Here is a 22,382-nt window from a genome sequence, read left to right on the forward strand (position 1 = left end):
CTATTTCTGAAAACTTTGAATACTCATGTTTTGTGTATATAATTATACATTTGGTTAATCTGATATTTGATTTATCTGTATCAGCCTCCAAAGAATAAATATGTAAATTATAAAGAGCTTATAGAAGAAAAAAGGAAGGAGTGTATAAGAAAACAAGAAGAATCGGTGAGTAAATTCCATTCTAATATTTTTTAAAAGAAGTTTTTTTTTTAATAACTAAATTCATTTGACTGTTTTATGTATTAAGCTGAATTCACTCAACTGAATTCAACTTAATACACAAGATAGACCAAATAATTATAAAGCGACTCAATATTTAACAAAATTTTGTTAAGTATAGTGTCAATTTATAATTATAAACAAAATATTTAACTGCTTTAACAACTATGAATATCAGCATTGTAACAATAGCTTAGATTTAAAATGTAACAATTGCATTATAGCTTAGATTGAGAGAATTCTTAAAAGCCTCTTAAATTGAGGCTATAGGTAGCTATTATCAGGTGGAAGTAGTAATTTTGGGTTTTTCAACTCACATAACATGCATATCAGCCTATGAAATTGTATTGACATAATATACAGGATGTTTCTGAATTGCACCAATGAAATTATCATTGAAATCTTTGATATCTACTTATGAAAACAACTGAAAAGTTTATATAAACTTGTCTGGAAATGCTTCTTTTCCTAGTTACTACCTGTTTTATGTATTTGAAAAGTGATGAGTATAAACAGTTAAAAAAATTGATCAAAACCTGCCTGATGAAAGAGACTGCTGGAATATGTTGTTCCAGCATGGCTCCCCGCCTCCATTTTAGCATGGTGGCAGTATGTAACACTATGATATACCAAAAAAGATGTATTGGGAATGGTGGTCCTGTACCATTGTAGACAGTTTCTGATCTGAATCCACTTTATTATTTTTATGGGAATGACTTAAGACCCTGATGTATGAAAAACCTGTGGAATTCAAGGGGCTTGTAATTCATTTTGAAAATGTGTTAGGGATTTCCAAAAGTGTGTACCAGTCAGTGTCATGTCATGTCAATGCAGTTTGAGTTGCCACTTGGAGCAGATTTTGTGATCCCTAAAATGACACTTTAAAAATTGTATTGAAGAGAACTGATTATATTCACTCTTCCTTGTACCTTAGAGCATGATGGTCTCCCAATACCTATTAAAAGCATTTTCATCATCACTTTTCAAATACATAAAAAGGTCTGTAACTCAGGAAGGAAGCATTTCTGGATACACATTTATATGAACTTTCTTAACTTGTTTTGATACTGAGAACCTTATAATTTTATCAGTGTAATTTGCAAACACCCTTTATAATAATCTATATGAAATGGAGCACTGTGACCAAAGTATTTGATTATCAAAAAATCCCCAAAACAACTGACTTATACAGTTATTAGTTATACACCAAGCAGTTTTCTCCCTTCAACCTAAATCTCTCTGCTAGTGATATTCAGCAGATTTAAGAGAAAAGGTTGATCTTCCTGCCTTTCCTGATAAGGTTCTAAACAGGGCTAAAATGTTGTTTGTTTGTTATTTGGTTTTTAGGAGCATTAGCAACTAAGGCCATATTGCTCTGGGGATATGCGGTGGTCATTCCCTGACCTTTCCGCATCCTCCGTATTTGGTGGTCATGGACTCGAACCCCGGTCTAATCAAGAAGCATGTGCTATGCACTGCTGCTCCTGCCCACCTGGCTACGGAGGCACCGACTAAAATGTGTTAGTTGTGAGAGCAGGAAAGTTAAAGCTACCTCTTTTTAGTTAATCAAGTAACCAGGTGTGGCAATGAAGTTCCCAGATTGCTGCTGCTGCCGTCATAGTTGATGAGTTTGAAAATAAACAGAAGTTGTATGTTGTAGTTCAAACTTCCTCCAACAGATGGTGGTACAGAGGTTGTTCAGTAGTCTGACAGGTTGCAAGTAACAACCAGTTTCATTAGTAGCATTAACATTCTGTGACATGATTTTGCAATGGAGCAATGAACGAATATCAAATTTTGCTTTAAACTAGGAAAATCTGCAACAGAAATGTATGGAATGTTAAAAACTGTTTATGGTGATGAAAGGTAAACCATACCAATTTTGTGAATGGTATATAAGCTGGTCAGAGATGCTGACATCAGGATGCTTGTGATGACCCAAGGATTGGGCATTCGTCAACCTCTTGAAATGAGGGCAGAGGTACGAAAGTTTGGGAAATTGTGGTAAGAGATTGTCATTTGACCTTCAGAATGACGACCAATAAGAATATGGATATGAATAAGAAGATGATTCGTTAAATTCTGCATGAAGATTTTGGGAAAAGGAAAGTCTATACAAAATTTGTGCCCCACAGCCTCATGGATGAGCAGAAGCAACAAAGAATGTTATTGTGCAAAGACTTCATCCAGACTTGTCAAAACGGTTCAAATTTTCTCTACTGTTGTCACTGGAGATGAGTGTTGGGTGTTTTGGTACCAACCAGAGACAAAATGTCAGAGCAGCAGTGGACTTGAAAATCATTACCAAGGCCCAAAAAATTTTGCTTACAGAAGTTGAGAATTAAGACAATCCTGATCATGTTTTTCAACAGATGTTATAATTCACAAGGAATTTGTACCCAAAGGGAAGGAGCAGAGTAGAGTCAATGCATCATTCTATGTACGGGTGCTTCACAGGCTATTGAAGCACATTTCCTGGGTAAGGCCACAATTTTGATTCAGCTGGTTCTTGTTGGATGACAGTGCCCTTGTTGTGAAGACATTCCTGATTAAATATGGCAATGTACAGATCAACCGTTCACCCTACTTTCCTGATCTAGCACCAATGGTCTGCTTCCTTTTTCCCAAGGTGAAAGATGCCTTCAAGGAATGAGATTTCAGGATGGTGAGGACATAAAGATATTTGTTTTTATTTTTGGTTTTTAGGAGCATTAGCAACTAAAGCCATATTGCTCCAGGGATATGCGGTGGTCACAGGCTTGAACCCCCGGTCTAATCAAGAAGTATGTGCTACGCGCTGCTGCTCCTGCCTACCTGGCTACGGAGGCACCAGGACATAAAAAAAACATAACCACCGAGCTGATCATCACTTTGGATGCCTATTCTGACTCTTTTCAGGAACTTTTTAGAAAGGTGTAATAAGTGCATTTAATCTGGTGGTGATTATTTTGAATAAAAATAAAACCATTTTTAAACTCTTTCACTTTGTGTTTTTTTTTATTACACCAGTCTAAGAACTTTATTGTCACACCTCATATACGGCGCCTCTGTAGCCAGGTGGGAAGGAGCAGCAGTGCGTAGCACACGCTTCTTGATTAGACCGGGGTTCGAGCCCATCACCACCAAATACGGAGTATGTGGAAAGGTCAGGGAATGACCACCGCATATTCCGGAGCAATATGGCCTTAGTTGCTAATGCTCCTAAAAACCAAATAACAAACAAACCTCATATACATTTTGGCACCTCCATAGCCAGGTGGACAGAAGCATTAGTGCGTAGCACATTCTTCTTGATTAGACCAGGGTTCGAGCTCGTGAGCCACCAAATACGAAAGATGTGGAAAGGTCAGGGAATGACCACCGCGACCCCCCCCCCCCCGAGCAATATGGACTTAGTTGCTAATGCTCCTAAAAACCAAATAACAACAACATCATATACATTTTGGAAACTTAAAATATTCTGATTTATGATTATTCTTTCAATATTTTTTTTAAAAATCAATAGTCAAATCAAATTTCAGAATATCACTATCCAGAAAGTTATTTAATTTTTTGCAAAACACACCCTTTTGTGATATGTAGTTCATATTACTGATGTGGATAAAACTAAAATTTAAAAATTAGTATAAGCTGGTGAAACTTGATAATATTGATATAAAAATAACTGATTCAAATATGTTATATTTTCAGAATAAAAGAATGGGAATGAAAGTTAAAGCACTCACTAATAAACAAAGGTAAGAGTATATTTCTTACAACCATAAATATATACACTACCCTGCCACGAGTCTCCAGATAAACACTCAACTAAGTGCTGAACCAAAAATTCCAATTAAAATTTATTAATTCTATCATAAAACAATCTGTTTGGTAATTAATTGATTTTTATAGTGTTAATTGGCACAGGATTTTTTCTCAAGCTAAGTATAATAGCTAGGTGACCAAGTTGGTTGGTCTCATATGACAGCTGCATGATTTTTACTCCAGGAATTCTGGCTATTCATCCCCCCAAAACAAACTGTTAGGTTAGAATTATGCACAATTTAAGAAGATGATGTGTTGATGTTTCATGTCCTTGATTTCCTTGGCACAAATTTTAAGCAACCGGCCTCCCTTATTTATTCCTGAAATGTTTGGCAGATTCATGTCATGGATAGCATAAGTGAAATTGTTGCATAACTGCTTGTCCAACATTTGGTCCTGTTGAAATATGTCCAAAGATCACTATCAAAAATTCCATAGTGCCCATGTAAAAATTTCTGATATGTAGGAAATAGAATTCAAATATTAAGCAGCTTCATACAGCAGTCATCATCCTATGGCACAAAATGCCCAACATGTTAAAAAGCACCATTCTGCAGAGTCTAAATGTTTTTTATAAGCAATCTGTAGAATGGTACCATATCTACTCTTGACATTTATATTGCTATCTGGCAGACTTCTGCTTGTTAGAATTAGCATTAGCATTAGTAGAGACATATGATGCAAGAAAGCAAGCTTATGCAACATCAGCCAAATAAAAAAAAAAAAAAAACGCACCCATTTCACCTCTCCTTTCATTCCAAATACCTGTCCAGCTCAACCTTAAATTTATTTAGGCTATCAACTTCCACAACAAGGAATGGAAGTCTGTTCCACCAACCAACTACTCTCTGCCTAAAGGCAAATTTCTGCAATGCACATCTCTCTTACATCTGTCTTTCCTCAATTTGAAATTATGCCCTCTCAGGTGATTATTCTGAGCAAGAGGAAGTATCCCATCAGCATTGAGCATGCTCAAACCATTCAAGGCTTTATTCACCTCAATCAGATCACCTTGCAGGTGTCTAGTCTCCAGACACTGTAATTTGCAAAACTTAAGCCTTTCTTCATAAGAGCAACCCATTGTTCCATTCACTAATCTTGTTGCCCTTCTCTGTACTCGTTCCAACAGCTCTACATCTTTCTTAAAATGAGGCCTCCAGACCTGTATACAGTACTCAAGGTGTGGCCTGACCATTGCCTTATACAAGGGGATAATCACCTTATCCCTGCTAGAAAAATTCCTGTATATCATTGACAAGACACCATTAACTATTCTTGCAGCCCATCTGCACTGCTCAGAAAACTTCATATCTGCCTGCACAATTATCCCCAGGTCCTTTTCATTCTCTACCACTGTCAGTGTAGTACCACAGAGTTGATACGTTACTCTGGGGTTACTGCTTCCCATATGTAGTACTTTACATTTGTCAATGTTAAACTTCATTTGCCACCTCTCAGCCCATCTGCTCAACTTCTGTAGATCCTGTTGCAGCAGCGTACTGTCATTAGCGTCCTTAACAACCCTGCCAACCTTCGTATCATCTGCAAACTTGGACATTAAGCCTGATATACCATCATAAATATCATTTATAAATACAGAAAACAATAATGGACCCAACACTAAACCCTAAGGGACTTAACTAATAACATTAGTCCACAAAGAGCAATGTCTGTTGATTACCACTCTCTGTCTTCCTCCCACTCAACCATCCCTTTATCCCTAGCAGCAATTTGTCTCCAATGCAATACTGCTCCAATTTGTTCAGCAGTCTTCCATGTGCAACAGTATCAAAAGCCTTTCTAAGATCCAAATATATAATATCAAAGTTATTCCCTTCATCCAGTTCCTTTGTGACCACATCATAGTATCCAATCAAATTGGTCAGGCAAGACTTTCCCTTCACAAAACCATGCTGTGTCCGAGCTATAAACTGAAGTCTTGTCTAGATGATCCTGCAGTTCTTCTTTAACTAGTGCCTTCATTAATTTTCCTGAGCGGAAGTTAAACTAACAGGTCTGTAATTACTAGTGTTGCCCTTTGATCTTCCTTTGTGAATTGGGGTCACATTTGCACATCTCCAGTCCATGGGCCTTCCCTGAGTCCAAAGAATCTCTCATAATTATGGTTAAGGGTTTGCTTACTTCCTTTGCTGCCTCCTTTAATATAACTGGATAGATCCCATCCACCCTGGGTGCCTTTTTTATGTTTATCTTGAACAATTTCTCTTCCACTTTCCTCTCAGTTATTACAAAATCATCTAGCTCACTGCCAGCGTTTAATTCACCTCTGGCATTCCCCTCACTGAATAACTGCTCATGTGTGAATATAGATGCAAAATACTCATTTAGTTTGTTAGCCACCTGAGCAGGATCATCAACAGTTGAACCATCAATATCCAGTGGACCAATCTGATTCATCCCTTTCCTTCTAGAGTTTACATAGGTAAAGAACTCTTTGTTGTTTTTCTTTGCATCCTTTGCCAAAGAATTCTCATAATCTGCCTTTGCCCGCCTAATCTCCTTTGTGACTTGGTTACAGACCAGCTTATATCTATCATAGGCTTCCATGTCACTCATTAATTTATTTGTATCCCATGCATTTTTCTTCTTTGCCCCATATGTCTTATTAGTTCATCTGACATCCATTTAGCCCTAAACCTTGAAAACAATATTTCTTAGTTGGTATGTAAAGCCTAGTAGTTTCCAAGATAAATTCTTTGAATGCTTCCCATTTTGAATTTGCTATTGGTAACATCATCAGTTGGTCCCCCCGTATACAATTTAAATACTGTCTCAGACCACCGTAGTCGCCTTTACGAAAGCAAAAGCCCTTCCCTTTACCTCTGATGGTAGTTACCTCTTTGAGTAAATCCCACTTCAGCACACTGTGGTCACTGCCACCTAGTGGTTCCTTTATCTGCAGATTCTTAATGCATGAAGAATCACTACAGATAATCAGATCAAGAGTATTACTCCCTCTAGTTGCCTCCCGAACATGCTGATATAGAAAACAATCATCCAATAAATCCACAAAAGCCTTGCTAATGTGTCAGTTACCAACCCACAAATTCCAGCCAATATCTGGGAAATTAAAATCCCCCATTATAAGACTCTTTGATTTACTAGCTCACTCTATTTCCCTGTATAGTTTCTTATTATACTCATCAGATTCATTAGTCCTATAACACACACCTACTCTCATTTTTTTCTTTCCCAGTGTTTATGTCACACGAAACAGACTTAACATTGCATCGATTGGATGCACTTCCTTAGATTTTATGTGTTTCTTAACTAACAGCATAACCCCTCCACCCTTCCTGTCCTGTCTATCCTTCCTGTACACACTGTACTCTCCAAATTCCAGTTCTGCATTCCTTATATCTGAAACCACATCACTGATATCCCAACAATATCTGCCTTTGATGTTTTTTGAGCAATAGCTCAAATTCATTAAATTTATTTACCAAACTCCTAGCATTGGTGTATACGTAAGTATACATGCACCTGTTCCTATTCTTAGCTACCCTAACACAACTCATGTGTTTACTTGTACCGCAATGACTCCCAGCAGTCTCTGAAATACCCTGCATCTTGTTTTCTAGGCTGCTGCTCCTTCCAATAGAAGCAGTGCAAGAATCACTTTCACCTCTGCCAGTGGCTACTGTTAATCTATTAGTCCTTGTATTCCCCCAAGCTAGCAGTTTTCCGACCCACCTAACACTGCCTCGATAGCATCAGCAAATATTCTTGCACCCTTTCTATTTAAGTTTATCCCATCCCTGTAGAAACAGTCTCTCCTGTTAACGAGCACAGACTGAAAAAAATTCTACCCCTGAGCCTTGCACAATCTTTCCAGGGCCGAATTGATCAACAAGGCTCTCATCATATACTCCCTCCTATCGTGTCTGGGCAGAATTGCAGACACTTCCAAATTCAACCCTGATTCACGGCTTTTTTTCAACAGTGACCTGTACTTGTTAAGTAATTCCGCCGGTCTCCTACTCTTAATATCTGATCGTGCAGCACTTATGTATTCAGGATGTGGTTTATTTTTAATATGCCTTTCGTATATTTCTTAATAATTTCATGGATAGCAAACCTTGGATGACTAATTATTTTATGTCATTCTATTTTCACAACTACTCTGGGCACCTCTGTAGCCAGGTGGGCAGGAGCAGCAGTGCGTAGCACGTGCTTCTTGATTAGACCGGGGGTTCGAGCCCGTGATCACCAAATACGGAGGATGCGGAAAGGTCAGGGAATGACCACCGCTTATCCCCGGAGCAATATGGCCTTAGTTGCTAATGCTCCTAAAATCCAAATAACAAACAAACAACTACTCTGCACAGTCCAATGATGTCACACTCAGAGTGACTTATTCATGCCAGTTGCTCCTGGTTTTCCTTTGCAACTTCCCATGATGTTGCAAAGGAAAACTTCCCATTTATTGGTGGTGCTTTTATGATAAAGCACCACTAATAAATGTTCTCATTTATCAGTGTACTACCAGCAAATCAGACCATTGCCACATGTTAATCCTCTAGCGATCATAACAAAAACTCACATCAGTCATCACATTAGTGTACAGATTTTACCAATCAGATTTTTTGGGAAAAATCGCAAGAAACAGTTGTAAATAGGAAAGTTTAAGAATTTATTCGTAATTCTGACTATATTTCATAAGATAAAAAAAATATTTTTTTGAAACAACAAACAGTCTTCTTATCTAAAAAAAATTTCTCTGATTGCATTATGGTCAACTTTCAGTCAAAGCAAACAAAACTCTATGGAAAATTAATCTGGTGTTCACTTTTTTACAAAATGGAGCCCTTAAGAATTTTTTGTGGCTGTACTTCTCCAATGAAAATATAATAATTAATGATGCATATAAGGGCTTGGAAATTCACACAAAATTCACAAAGATTTTTCTGTTTTTGATTGATGGTTTTTACTAGTTACCTTCTGCTTGAGGATTTAACAGAATCCAGAGACATTTGTCAGAGTAATATATATATATGCAGCATATAAATGCAATTTCACTTGGAATATGTAATACCCAGTTTGTTGAATACTTTATTTTCCTTAACAATTGCTTATTACATCAGTTGCTCATGCTTCCAATAAATACGGAAAGAACTCCTCTTTTTTTTTTTTCTTTTTTTTTTTTCAGTGAAGGGCTGCTGTAATTATCTCATTTATCAAAAAAATTTGATACCTTCTTCTTAAAGCAGATAATGTCACTTACTATTCTGGTAACACAATTGCTGTTAGTTATTTTATGCCTGCAAATGACAGAAATATTTTAAGCTGCCTTTAATTAAATATGATTAAGATAAATTTGATAACAGTTGCACTTGTTGAATACAAAGACCAGGATTATTTCAGTCTTTAACAAATGGAACAAGCTAATTAACATACACAGTGTGGAGCATTTGCTTTTTTTCTTAAATTCATTGAATTTTTTTTGATTAACAGAAGTGAAAAATAAATAGTTTTCTCCTTGTCAATTAATTACTAAGCTTTGCTATTGAGATATTCTATAACATATCTAATTAATTACTAAGATTATAACTTTATAAAACACTTAAAAATAAAACTATTAGTTTTACCTGCCGGAAACTTTGCTCTGATGACTATGTTACAAATCTTCCAATAAATGCTACAGTCTCTAAACTGTATTATTTCTAAGTAATTGTAAACACAATTTATAATAGTATAAATGGCAACATGAAAATAGATTTTAAAATCGTTGGAGGGTATCACACCCGTCAGTCCAATTTTGGCTTAATAAAGCTGAAATTCTCTCAAATTCATGTCCAGAAGTTGATGAAATTGAAACAGTGATACATTAATAGATGCAGAAGGCAGTAACACATCAATAAAGAAATAACAAAAAAAAAATTAGGTTTTTATTTATTTTTTTTAATACTTTTGCATTTTTTAAAATTCTTTTGTGATTTTTTTATTTTAAATTCCAATTTGATTTTTGAAATGATTTCACTCTAATGTTAGGCAAGCAAAAGTAAGGACAGTGTAATATTTTAAAAAAGCATTCATGTACAAAGTTTTGATTTTTACAAATTTTAAAAATTAAAAAAATAAATAATAAATCCTTAGGACCAACACATGGTGCTTATTAACTTGCTAATAAAAAAGTTAAAACAGCCATAAATTTAACCAAACCAATGTCTAGGATGATTTTTTTTTATGTAACATACGTTTTAAACTATTTTAACTTTTTGAGGTGTGGATTAATTATTTAGCATTTTCATATTTGGTTGAAATAGTTATTCGTATTCATACTTTAAAATTATGACAGGAGCATTTATGCAATAAACATAGCAGAATGACCTGACATCTTGTGTAAACAAATAGCTGGAGGAATGTTATCATGACAAATGCTAAAATCAGCCTGATTTCTGTGCTGTGTGGAAGACGTTCTGTAATGCCATTTGAGACATGAACGTAAATGCTTTTTTGCACAAGGCTGCAATCTGATTTTTTTCTTCTTTTTTTTTTAACTTTAATTTGAAATTTATTTTTCATTTTTCTATATTACTTTGAAGTAAAAATGCAGTTTTACCATTTTCACAAAAAAAAAAAAAAAAAAAATATATATATATATATTAGCATAATGAAGTAATTAAAAAATAAAAAATGGTACAAAATATAATACGAAAATTAAGAAAATAAATAAATATAAAGCTATCATTAGAGGCAGCAAAATGCACATTCCTCCGCATGATGCTCAATGTATAACTGAACTGCCACTGGCATTAATTTTGATTTAATATTTAATATCGGTTATATATATATATATGTATATTTTAATTAATATGATAAATAAAAGTAAAGATGGCAGTTCGAAACTCCGGAAAGCTTAAAAAATTACATGAAAACGTTAAAAGAAAGTTACGATAGCCTACATCAGATAAAGGCGGGAAAAATTTACTAAACACAGAACCCCGAAACGGGGAATAAAATATGAAATATTAATAAATAATGAAATCTGATGTCAGCAAAATAAATATTGATGCTAAATCAGGTATTTCATCGGGGGACTACACCTGACATAGCATCAACGGACTGCGTTTCCATACTTGCCCATAGTTATGCAAGAGAAAATTTATAAATGTAAATAAACAAATATAAAAAAAAAAAAAAAAAAAAAAAACGAAAAGGTATCTCTTACAAAGTATGGACAAGGTAGTCCCTACGCAGTATTATAATGAAAATATAATTAAGAGAAAAGGGTGAATATTATAAAAAGTAGAAGATTAAAAATATTATACCTGAAATATACATATATTTACATTTGCATCCGTTGCTGCTGCTTTGCGTGCTTCGGTGCATTTGCCATATCCAGTTTATTTAACTCTCTGATGTTTTCTGTTTTTACTCTTTAATACAATCTTTTATATATTATATTATTATATATATATATATATATATATATATATTGGAATTATGTATAATGACAATCAGTTTTAAATATTAAATAGCATAAAAGAGGGTATAGCATAAATGAGGAGCTAATACATAAAAGTATTAGCTCCTACGTTAATGCTATTGTACTGTGACAATTAGACATTATACGTGCATGGGTTATATATGTATTTAACTTATTTATACATTATTACTTTTTAAAATTATGGTACTACTTGGGAGCACCAGGTTTGTAGTGACCCCAACCAACCTGCTAGTTACATATAAATCTAGTCCTGGTATGGATAGCCTTATAAATAAATATATAACATAGATACATATAAAAACACAAAATTAATGTAAATTTAAAGAACATTAGAGACTTTTAGAGAAAGTTGGAGAATTAGAGAATACTGAGAAATTGGCGAAAATTAGTGAAAGTTAGTGAAAAATTAACATTCTTCCTCATGGCCATACATCTGTTACTTCCTCAGAGGCTTTGAGCAGACATATAGCCATACTAGAGGACTGTATTACACATACCCGTTTCTGTAATCTCTATACCAGTTTTGCTAGATTAACTTTAGGTAATTACTTGGTGAATAATTTGGAATAATGAGAGTATTTTTTTTTTTTTTTTTAATATATGTACTTAATTTTAAATAAACAGAGTGGTTATGTATATGACAGCAAACTGTGATAGGAGATTCAAAGCCCTTTTATCTGTTATTTTATCAGATATTTTAATCTTATACATACCCGTAGGGCTTTGAATCTCCTATCACAGTTTGCTGTCATATACGTAACCACCCTGTTTATTTAAAATTAAGTACGTATATCAAAAAAAAAAATACTCTCATTATTCCAAATTATTCACCAAGTAATTACCTAAAGTTAACCTAGCAAAACTGGTATAGAGATTACAGAAAACGGGTATGTATAATACATTCCTCTAGTATGGCTATATGTCTGCTCAAAGCCCCTGAGGAAGTAGCAGATGTATGGCCATGAGGGAGAATGTTAATTTTCACTAACTTTCGCTAATTTTCTCCAATTTCTCCAGTATTCTCTAATTCTCCAACTTTCTCTAAAAGTCTCTAATGTTCTTTAAATTTACATTAATTTTGTGTTTTTATATGTATCTGTGTTATATATTTATATATAAGGCTGTCCATACCAGGGCTAGATTTATATATAACTAGCAGGTTGGTTGTGGTCACTACAAACCTGATACTCCCAAGTAGTACCATAATTTTAAAAAGTAAAAATGTATAAATAAGTTAAGTATATATATATATATAAGTAATGATATTAAAAAATAAAATAGATAAATAAGAAAATAAATAAACATAAAGTAGTCATTAGAGGCAGTAAAATACAAATGCCCGTAGTATGGCAAAACTGTAGAGCGAAAATTTAACATAAACAACATGTTTATGTTAAATTTTCGCTCTAGAGTTTTGCCATACTACGGGCATTTGTATTAATTTTTTAATACGTAATTTCAGTAATCTGTATATATATATATACAGTAGACTCTCAATTTTCCGGAATAGAGGGTAAAAAACAAATCCCAGATAATCGGTTTCCCGGTTAATCCAAAAATACAAAAGTCCCCGACATATGTAAGAGATGCGTTCCAGGACTTCTTACTACTTCAAGTTTTACATAACTCGAGAATGACTAATAACATATTGCTACTATATTATTATTGACAAAGCTGAATTCTGCGCGATACTTGTTAATGTTTGGCCATTTTGATACATCCTTATTATAATGGTTCCTTAGAGATTTTACGGATGCACCATTTTCAAACTTTTGAATAATTTCAAGTTTTTGTTCAACTGAAAACGTAACTCTTTTGCGTTTACCCATCATTTACGCGATTTCTAAACAAAAAAAAAAAATACTATCAAAAAAATTCCGACATCCCTGACATAAATAACGAAACAAAATTTGTCCTTTTGCACTGCAACGGAACACAACAATCGACGCGACGCACTAAAACAAACTAAACATTTGGTCTCTTTTTATTCTTTTTTTATTTTTTATTTTTTTTTTTGAGCGGTGGGTGTGAAGACAGCGGGGATTGCAAGATAATAGGTACACTAATCTCCCAATGACGACTTATAATGCCGCTTGTTGCTTATTTACGACTTGCAAAATATCTCTTTATACCTATTCTAGTTATTACTTGAATTTTTTTTTTATCTGGTGTCTTGAAGTGTCGCGGTTAATCCGATCCCTGTTAATCGAGAGTCTGCTGTATATATATTTTTTAATTTTGTGAAAATGAAATGCCTGGATGGTTGATTAGTGCTTTTGCTACTGCTGCTAAATTTCACTTTGAGGAAGTTTTTCTGCAAAAATTTTAAATTCTTTTGTATCAGAATTTCTCTTACATTATTAATTTCTTTAATAATGGGTACCTGCATAGGTATAAAAATGACCTATGTAGATGCAGATAGCACATTGTGTAACTCTTTTTTCACTTAGATACCTGATTGTTTTCAAGAAAAGATATTCCTTTGGTGTCTAAATTAAAAATTTGACATTTTTTGTTGTGTAGGTGAAAACAGGTTAAAAATTTTCCTTCACAAAAATTTGTTTGCTATTTATGTTACCCTTTTTCAATATAGTTTGAGATTGAGACTTGTAATTTATATTTCAAGCATGAACAAGTACAATATAAGACTTATTATTATTCAGTTTGTCCCTTATAGAATATATTATAATATTTTCAGGAACTCAAGAGATAAAAATGCTGTTAGAGGGTTTGATTCCCAGATTGGAAAATACAGGGGTGGAGTTCAATTTATTAGCCAAAGAGAAATTAAAGGTGCAAAAAGAAAAGCTGGAAAAAGAAAAGGTTTCTTTAAGTTGTAAATGAGCAATGGACTATGTAAATAAAAGTTTATTTTAATGAACGTACAGATTCTTGTGTAATTTTTTTTTTTTTTTTTTTATATGCCCATTAGAAGAAATCTCAGCAGCTTTAATGAATGTACTTAGAAATTAATTTAATAGAAAGACATATATTTTTCAATGAAGCTAGCACCACTCAGTGAAAATTATAATTATAATTGAATTTCAAGAAATTACTGTAATAACAAACTCTGAAATTCTGATTGTATTTTTTCTTCCACAAATCAATCTTTTTCACTTAAAAGCCATGCTGCAAACTATTTTATGCTTTATTATTTTTCATATTATTATTCAGTTTGTCCCTTATAGACTGAAACAAGTGGAAGGTAAACATACCATTAATAATATTTATTGATATCAGTATTTTAGTATGAGCAAGCATATTCTGGATCTAACCATCACCTATGAACCAGATAGCATCATAGGGCAAGCAGTAAAGGAACCATAAATGGAGAGTGATCATTGAGTTATACAAAGAAGAGAGAAAGAGATTTTGGTTGTTAAAGTTTGAATTTCTGTGACAGTTTAAGACATTACATTGTTTCTCTTAACTGGGTGGACATAACATGAAGGGATTTATGATCTACACTTGTACTGCCAATTACCCATTAATATATCTAATATAATTTTTCTAGTGTTTATAAATCTGAAGGTATGGATGGATAAAGTGACAGCTGTTTCTGGCAACCATGTTAAGAATTCCTGTTCAAATTAGGAGATAAGTTGGCCACATCTATCCATCGAAAATGCTTAGCAGTCTATGAGGACCAGATAGTTGATCGCAGTAATTGTCCAGAGGTGGCTCCAACAGTTTCAGGAAAGTGATTATGACATAAAGGACAAACCAAGAGTCAGAAGATGTCTGTCACAGTGAAAATGAAGAACTCCGTGACCAGCTCATTCAAAATGACAGGTGTATAACTACCAGACAAGTGGCAAACACTGAAAAAATGTCAAAGGAAACTGTTTTGACCATCATTAACAAAGAGGTACAGAAAAATCTGTTCTTTGTGGATGCCTGAGCTGCTCGCACGAGAGATGATGGTTTAAAGAAATTATGGTCAAGCTAGATGTATGCATGTTAATGAACAGGGAGTTGCCATAGGATTCCATATTGTCAATTATGATGTTTGTGCCATTGTAACAAAACTACAGCACCCAAAATCACTGGTGGATGATGTATTTGCCAATTGGAAACATGTAGTGTTGAATCCAGAGCATTTTGTGGGGAAGAATATAGACTTTGGGGTACATGCACCGGGGGCGGGGGAGAATTAAACTTTGGGGGTATATGTAGTATATTTTTTTCTTATTATTTAATATTTACAATATATTTTCTTATTATTTAATATTTACAATATATTTATATGTTGCAAACAAATCTATATATTTATATTTATGCATAATATGCATCTATATATATATATATATATACAAAGGGTACTAGGAAAGTTTTGCAATACAGCTTTGTTTATTTAATTTTTTCAAAGTAATTTCCTCTACATTCAATACACCTCTCCATCCTCCGAAACCAATCTTTAAACCAGTTCTGCCAAGTTTCACTAGGGAGTAAAGCACACTCGTCCCAAGCCCGTAGAAGGTCCTCATCACTGGAAAACCGCCTCCCTTTTAGCTTCATTTTCACATGCGGGAACAGTGCAAAGTCACAGGGAGCAAGGTCTGGACTGTAGGGAGGGTGCTCGAGAAGTTTCAGTCCTGACGTGGTCAAATATTCGGTGCAGGCTTTGGCGCGGTGAGCTGGAGCGTTATTGTGATGGAGGTACCAGGTGTCCATTCTTGACTTTGGCCGCAGGTTCTTCATAGATCCAATGACTTTAGGCAGGCATTGTTCAGTATACCACTTAGCTGTGACTGTCTTCTGCGTGTCCAAAACGACAAGTTCCACAATTCCACTCGATTTGAAAAATACAGCTATCATTTTCTTCTTTACAGATCGGGATTTTCTGACAATTACGGGTGTGTCGTCATCATCAAAGACCGAAACTTTGTTTTGAGCCTTGGTCGGCAGATCGTAATAGTACAGCCAAGTCTCGTCACCTGTCACAATGTTCACGTACCGAGATTGTCCCTTATCAAACTTTTTTAACATCTCCCGGCACCAAGTCACACATCGTGTCATCTGCTCTTCAGTCAGTTGATGCGGCACCCAGAGAGAACAAAGTTTCTTCACGTGCAAATGATCTTGCAGAATCGAACGAATTGCTGGTGCATTTAGGCCCAAAGTATCCTCTATCTGTTGGTAGGTCACTCGCCTGTTTTCGTCAAGCATTTTCCTCACAGCAGTAACGTTTTCCTCCGTAACTGACGTTCGTGGCTTTCCCGGCCTCTCAGAATCCTCCAGAGTGAAATTTCCCCTTTGGAATTCTCTATACCACCTGAATATCATTGTACGATGTGGACAATCATCATCTAGTGCAAGAGTCATTTCTTCTAAGCACTGGTCTATGGTTAAACCACGCACGAAATTATACCGCAAAACTGTCCTTATCTCATTTCGTGACCACGATGCCATCGCAAGCACTTTACACTCTCACTACTAATGAATAACTGAGCCCATCGACTTGGCGCGGCGGCTACTATGCACGTATGAACATGTCTCAACATGCAGCAACAAGCAGCTTCCTGTGATTCATTGTTGCGTCATATTGCAAAACTTTCCTAGTACCCTTTGTATATATATATGCATAAATATAAATATACAGATTATGCATATTTATATTTATGAATGTTATAATAAGAGAATATGAGAAAACAAAATAGGAAACAAAAAGAAATATTTATTATTTAACATCTAAATGCTAATAGTCAGTTCACAAAAACCACATTACTGACAATAATCACAGTTTAATAATGTGAAAATCACCGATTAAAATTTGCAAAAAAAAAAAAAAAAACAATTATATAAATTATAATCAAACATGCAAGTACTGTATTGTAATATTCTTATTTTTCTTTGCATGTGTATCAATCACTTCATTTATTAATTTTTCTCATAACTTATTCAGGCCCGCGAAGCTTATCTTCATGCAACCTTGCAATATTACAGTACAGATGCATATATAATAAAAAGGTTATAAAATGCATTGTTTATAGGCTGCAACCAAACTGTCTTGTTTGCGGTATACAAAGGAAGAATTAGCCACAAGTAGATTCTTCATGTGAAAAGAAACAAAGCGAATGCGAAAACCATAAAGCGAAACTGCTGATGATTGAATTAGTGGCTGCAGAGACCCCAGAAAGCCACGAGACACTTTATAATTACAGTAGCATCTCTCAGGAACCAATTCAGGCGACTCCTTTTGCAACAGGAACAGAGATGTCAAACCAAATCATGCAGAGACCCGGATTTATGCAATAAGGCCTATGGGTTGTGTTCTACTGAGTAGCAAACATCATAGATTAGAACAGTGCAGGTATTCAAACATTGTAATTGGACTGGTAATGAATGGCACCATGTGCTCTTCACAGATGAATTTGGATACAGCCTGTGGATGGATTTTGGTTGGATCCTAGTGTGGTGTGGAACGAACTTGAAACAGCCTTATTTCAAATTCCTCTTGTCTGTTTTTGTCACAGCTTGCAAGAGTGACAAAAACTTACAAGCTTACTGTACTTCCGATTGTACTTTCCTTAGTCGTGATCTTCAGGATTTCGAAGAAAGATTTGGGGATTAAAGAACAGCTTAAATTACTATACAACACTGTTTTTATTTTGTCACTGACATACTGCTAGTATACGGTTCAAGAGAGCTTCATTTCTAACTATACAATCTAAGCTGGCTTCAGTTCAATGTATCTCGCTTCTGGCTATATTTAATGCCTATCAACTCTAGTGTATTCATACTGGTTTTACAAGCCATTGCAAGAATAATCCCATTAGTTCTCCATGTTATGAATAAAGATCTTTGCTACTACATAAGGAAGTACTAATATGGTGGATCCTGCTAAACAAAAACAATCAATGGTGTTATGGAATAATTCTACTGTGGCAATCCAGAAGTACAGCTGTCAAAACGAATGTTTAAAAACCATTCTTATGTTCTGAACAAGGTAAATCAAAGTGGTTCAATAATGAATTACAGTAATCCCCCGCTATTCGCGGGGGTTACGTTCCTGAGAAATGTCGCAAATACCGAAAACGCGAATACTGAGTTATGGCTCCCATAGTAATAAAGGGGTTCCGTTCCAAAGTATGAAATATATAAGAAAAACTAGTCTAAAATTTTGTCTATGTATGTATTATAGGTACCTTCATAATATGACTATGTACATAGACAGTACATAGTGAAATGCAAGCATATGGCATTGAAATGAAAATAAGAAACACTTTAATATTAAATGTAATATTTATTAGAAATTTCAAACAAATCTTTCAAACCAGCGCCTTTGCTAGCTAAAAAACTTGTCCCGCCAGTGCTATAACCAGTTTCGCTAAAGTGTTGATAAAGGAGTTTTTGCCTTTTCACTAATGATGAGTGAACTTAATGGAATTTTATTTCAAGTTCGGTCTTCTATCCACAGATTTAAAGCCTTTTCCATTTTTTCTAATTTAACATCACGAGTTACAGAGCAAATTTTTGAAGCAATTAGCGCGTTTTCACGGACACTACGGCGGATTTTTTCTTCCGATTTTTTGACTGATCCGTTGACTCATTGATTTTATAAGGTTTTGCCACTGAGGAGACACTTTCACCATTAGAAATTTTGTCTAATAACTCAATTTTATTCGCTAATGTCATCACCTTCTTTGATATTTTCACATTTCCCTTGTTATTCGTAGCCACTCGAAAAAGTCTGTTTTACACTGCAAAACGGTAGATTTATCACGTTTGTAAGCATGTCAATTTATAAATTGATAAATTTATTCAATTTATAAGCATATAAATTAAAAGTAAACGACGAAACCTTCCATGACAAGCGCATAACATATACTGAACAAGGATTAGCGAGAAACATTCACACTCGCGATTTTGTCACTCCCCCCCACCCACTGAGCGCTGTTTTGACCGGGAAAGCTAATTTTAGCCACACCCATGTTTTTTATGGCAGAAAATATTCATGGCGCTTTAAAATTCACATTTTTTTTAGGTTTCATTTTATATTAAATCAGCGATCGCGAAACCGCGAATAGCGGGGGTTTACTGTATTTACATTTTACATTGTCCCAGGACGTGGATCAATGAATGAAAAATTAAAATATTTCCACTTAGTACACTGATCTCTTCATACAATAAATATTTCAATCTTAGTATGCTCATTCTGTTCATGGCGAGTTTTTTGAGGATTGGCAACACTTCTTATTTTCTGTCAGATTCTCATCAATATCTTCAGTTAGATTTTCATCAATGTTTATCAAGTTAACATCTACTATGTGAACAAAAAACATTCAAGAATTCTCGGGTAAAACAGTTTTTCTTGCCAGGTATTCAACTATTGATGTGGATTAACTCCTACAAGTTCACCCTCTACTCTTTGAGGATCTACCTTGAATAATTGAGCTCCAAGTTATAGCTCAGCCTGGCCCTTGTGGGTAACAGTAGAATTGATATTTTCCCCACACCGGGTGAAAAAGACCTGAGTTCAAAACCTGTCAATAATGTGAAGAATTTTTATTAGATGTTTTCACAATGTGGCTGAGTTAATGTCTCAGCCCAAAGGAGGCATTGTTTTTTCCTTCAGGAAACTTGGATTTTTCGACGAAAAACAGCCAAATCAACTATGGAACAATTTTTTTTACAAATATACAGTGCAATATGACCTTGGTCACTGATGCACCTAAAACACTAACAAACAATTTGGAGTGCTCTTCATTATAGCCATCAGTGAACTCTAAGTTGTTGTATTTGGGTTTTTAGGAGTATTAGCTAGCAACTAAGGCCATATTGCTCGAATATGCTATCTGAAAATTGCGTGTGTTCTATCTGCTTGCTGGACAGAAAACCTGAGTTACTGGGAGAAAAAACCACGCTACCCGAGATTGACAAACTCAGCCACGTTGTGAAAAAGGCTCATAAAAATTCCATCACCAATGGAACTCTGACTCAGATCTTCTCCACCTGGTGTGGGGATGTTCCTAAAACCCAACACAGCTGATATACAATGTAGTTCGCACACATGGCGACCAGATTAGCATTAGTAGAGGCATTTGATGCAAGAAAGCAAGCTTATGCAGCATCAGCCAAAAAAATTAAAGTAAAATAAATAAATAAAAAATAACCACTTCCACTTCACCCCTCTGTTCGTTCGAAATACCTGTCCAGCCGAGCCTTAAACTTATTTAGGCTATCAACTTCCACTACAAGGGATGGAAGTCTGTTCCACCTACCAACCACCCGCTGGCTAAAGGCGAATTTCCACACATCTATCCTACATCTGTCTTTCCTCAATTTGAATTTATGCCCTCTCAGGTGATTATTCTGAGCAAGAGGAAGAATCCCATCAGCATTGAGCATGCTCAAACCATTCAAGGCTTTGTGCACCTCTATCAGATCACCTCGCTGCTGCCTAGTCACCAGACACTGTAATTCGCAAAACTTAAGCCTTTCTTCGTAAGAGCACCCCTTTGTTCCATTCACTAATCTTGTTGCCCTTCTCTGTACTCGTTCCAGCAGCTCTACATCCTTCTTGAAATGAGGTCTCCAGTCCTGTATACAGTACTCCACGTGTGGCCTGACCATTGCCTTATACAAGGGAATAATCACCTCCTTATCCCTGCTAGAAAAATTCCTATATATCATTAACAATACACCATGAGCTACTCTTGCAGCCCGTCTGCACTGCTCAGAGAACTTCATATCTGCCTGCACAACCACCCCCAGGTCCCTTTCATTCTCTACTACTGTCAGTGTAGTACCACAGAGTTGTTACGTTGCTCTGGGGTTGCTGTTTCCCATATGTAGTACTTTACATTTGTCAATGTTAAACTTCATTTGCCACCTCTCAGCGCATCTGTTCAACCTTTCCAGATCCTGTTGCAGCAGCATAGTGTCAGTAGTGTCCTTGACAACCCTGCCAACCTTCGTATCGTCTGCAAACTTGGACAGTAAGCTTGATATACCATCATCAATATCATTTATAAATACAGAAAACAATAAAGGACCCAATACTGAACCCTGAGGGACTCCACTAATAACATTAGTCCACGATGAGCAGTGTCCATTGATTACCACTCTCTGTCTTCTCCCCCTCAACCACCCCTTTATCCATAGCAGCAATTTGCCTCCAATGTCACACTGCTCCAATTTGTGCAGTTGTCTTCCATGTGCAACAGTATCAAAAGCCTTTCTAAGATCCAAGTATATAATATTAAAGTTATTCCCTGCATCCAGTTCTTTTGTGACTGCATCATAGTATCCAATCAAATTGGTCAGGCAAGACTTCCCCTTAACAAAACCATGCTGTGTCTGAGCTATAACTGAAGTCTTGTCTAAATGATCCTGCAGTGCTTCTTTAAACAATGCCTCCATTAATTTTCCGGGAACAGAAGTTAAACTCACAGGTCTATAATTACTTGTGTCAGCCTTTGATCCTCCTTTGTGAATTGGGGTCACATTTGCACATCTCCAGTCCATGGGTACCTCCCCTGAGTCCAAGGAAGCTCTCATAATTATGGCTAAGGGTTTGCTTACTTCCATTGCTGCCTCCTTTAATATAACTAGATAGATTCCATCCACCCCATGTGCCTTTCTTGTGTTTATCTTCAACAATTTCTCCTCCACTTTACTCTCAGTTATTACAAGATTCTCTAGCTTACTGCCAGAGTTGAATACACCTCTGGCATTCCACTCGCTGAATAACTCCTCATGTGTGAATGTCGATGCAAAATATCCATTTATTTGTTAGCTACCTGAGCAGGATCATCAACAGTTGACCCATCGATATCAAGTGGGCCAATCTGATTCATCCCCTTCCTTCTAGAGTTTACATAAGTAAAGAACTCTTTGCTGTTTTTCTTCGCATCCTTTGCCAAGGATTTCTCGTAATCTGCCT

The 22,382-nt window shown here is 35.4% G+C and overlaps 1 protein-coding gene across 1 annotated transcript in view; it reads left to right on the forward strand.

Moving 5' to 3' along the window:
- Window positions 1-14,334, forward strand: part of LOC150083884 (uncharacterized) — a 43,218-nt gene extending 28,884 nt beyond the window's left edge. Inside the window, exons 4-6 of the mRNA XM_090375525.1 lie at window positions 85-165; window positions 3,910-3,956; window positions 14,193-14,334. Coding sequence (XP_090231651.1) covers window positions 85-165; window positions 3,910-3,956; window positions 14,193-14,334 — 270 coding nt within the window. The remainder of the gene's footprint in view (window positions 1-84; window positions 166-3,909; window positions 3,957-14,192) is intronic.
- The last annotated feature ends 8,048 nt before the right edge of the window (window positions 14,335-22,382 follow it).

This window comes from Mastigoproctus giganteus, chromosome 6 (assembly GCF_048544385.1).
Source record: "Mastigoproctus giganteus isolate SK-2022 chromosome 6, ASM4854438v1, whole genome shotgun sequence".
NCBI lineage: Eukaryota > Metazoa > Arthropoda > Arachnida > Uropygi > Thelyphonidae > Mastigoproctus > Mastigoproctus giganteus.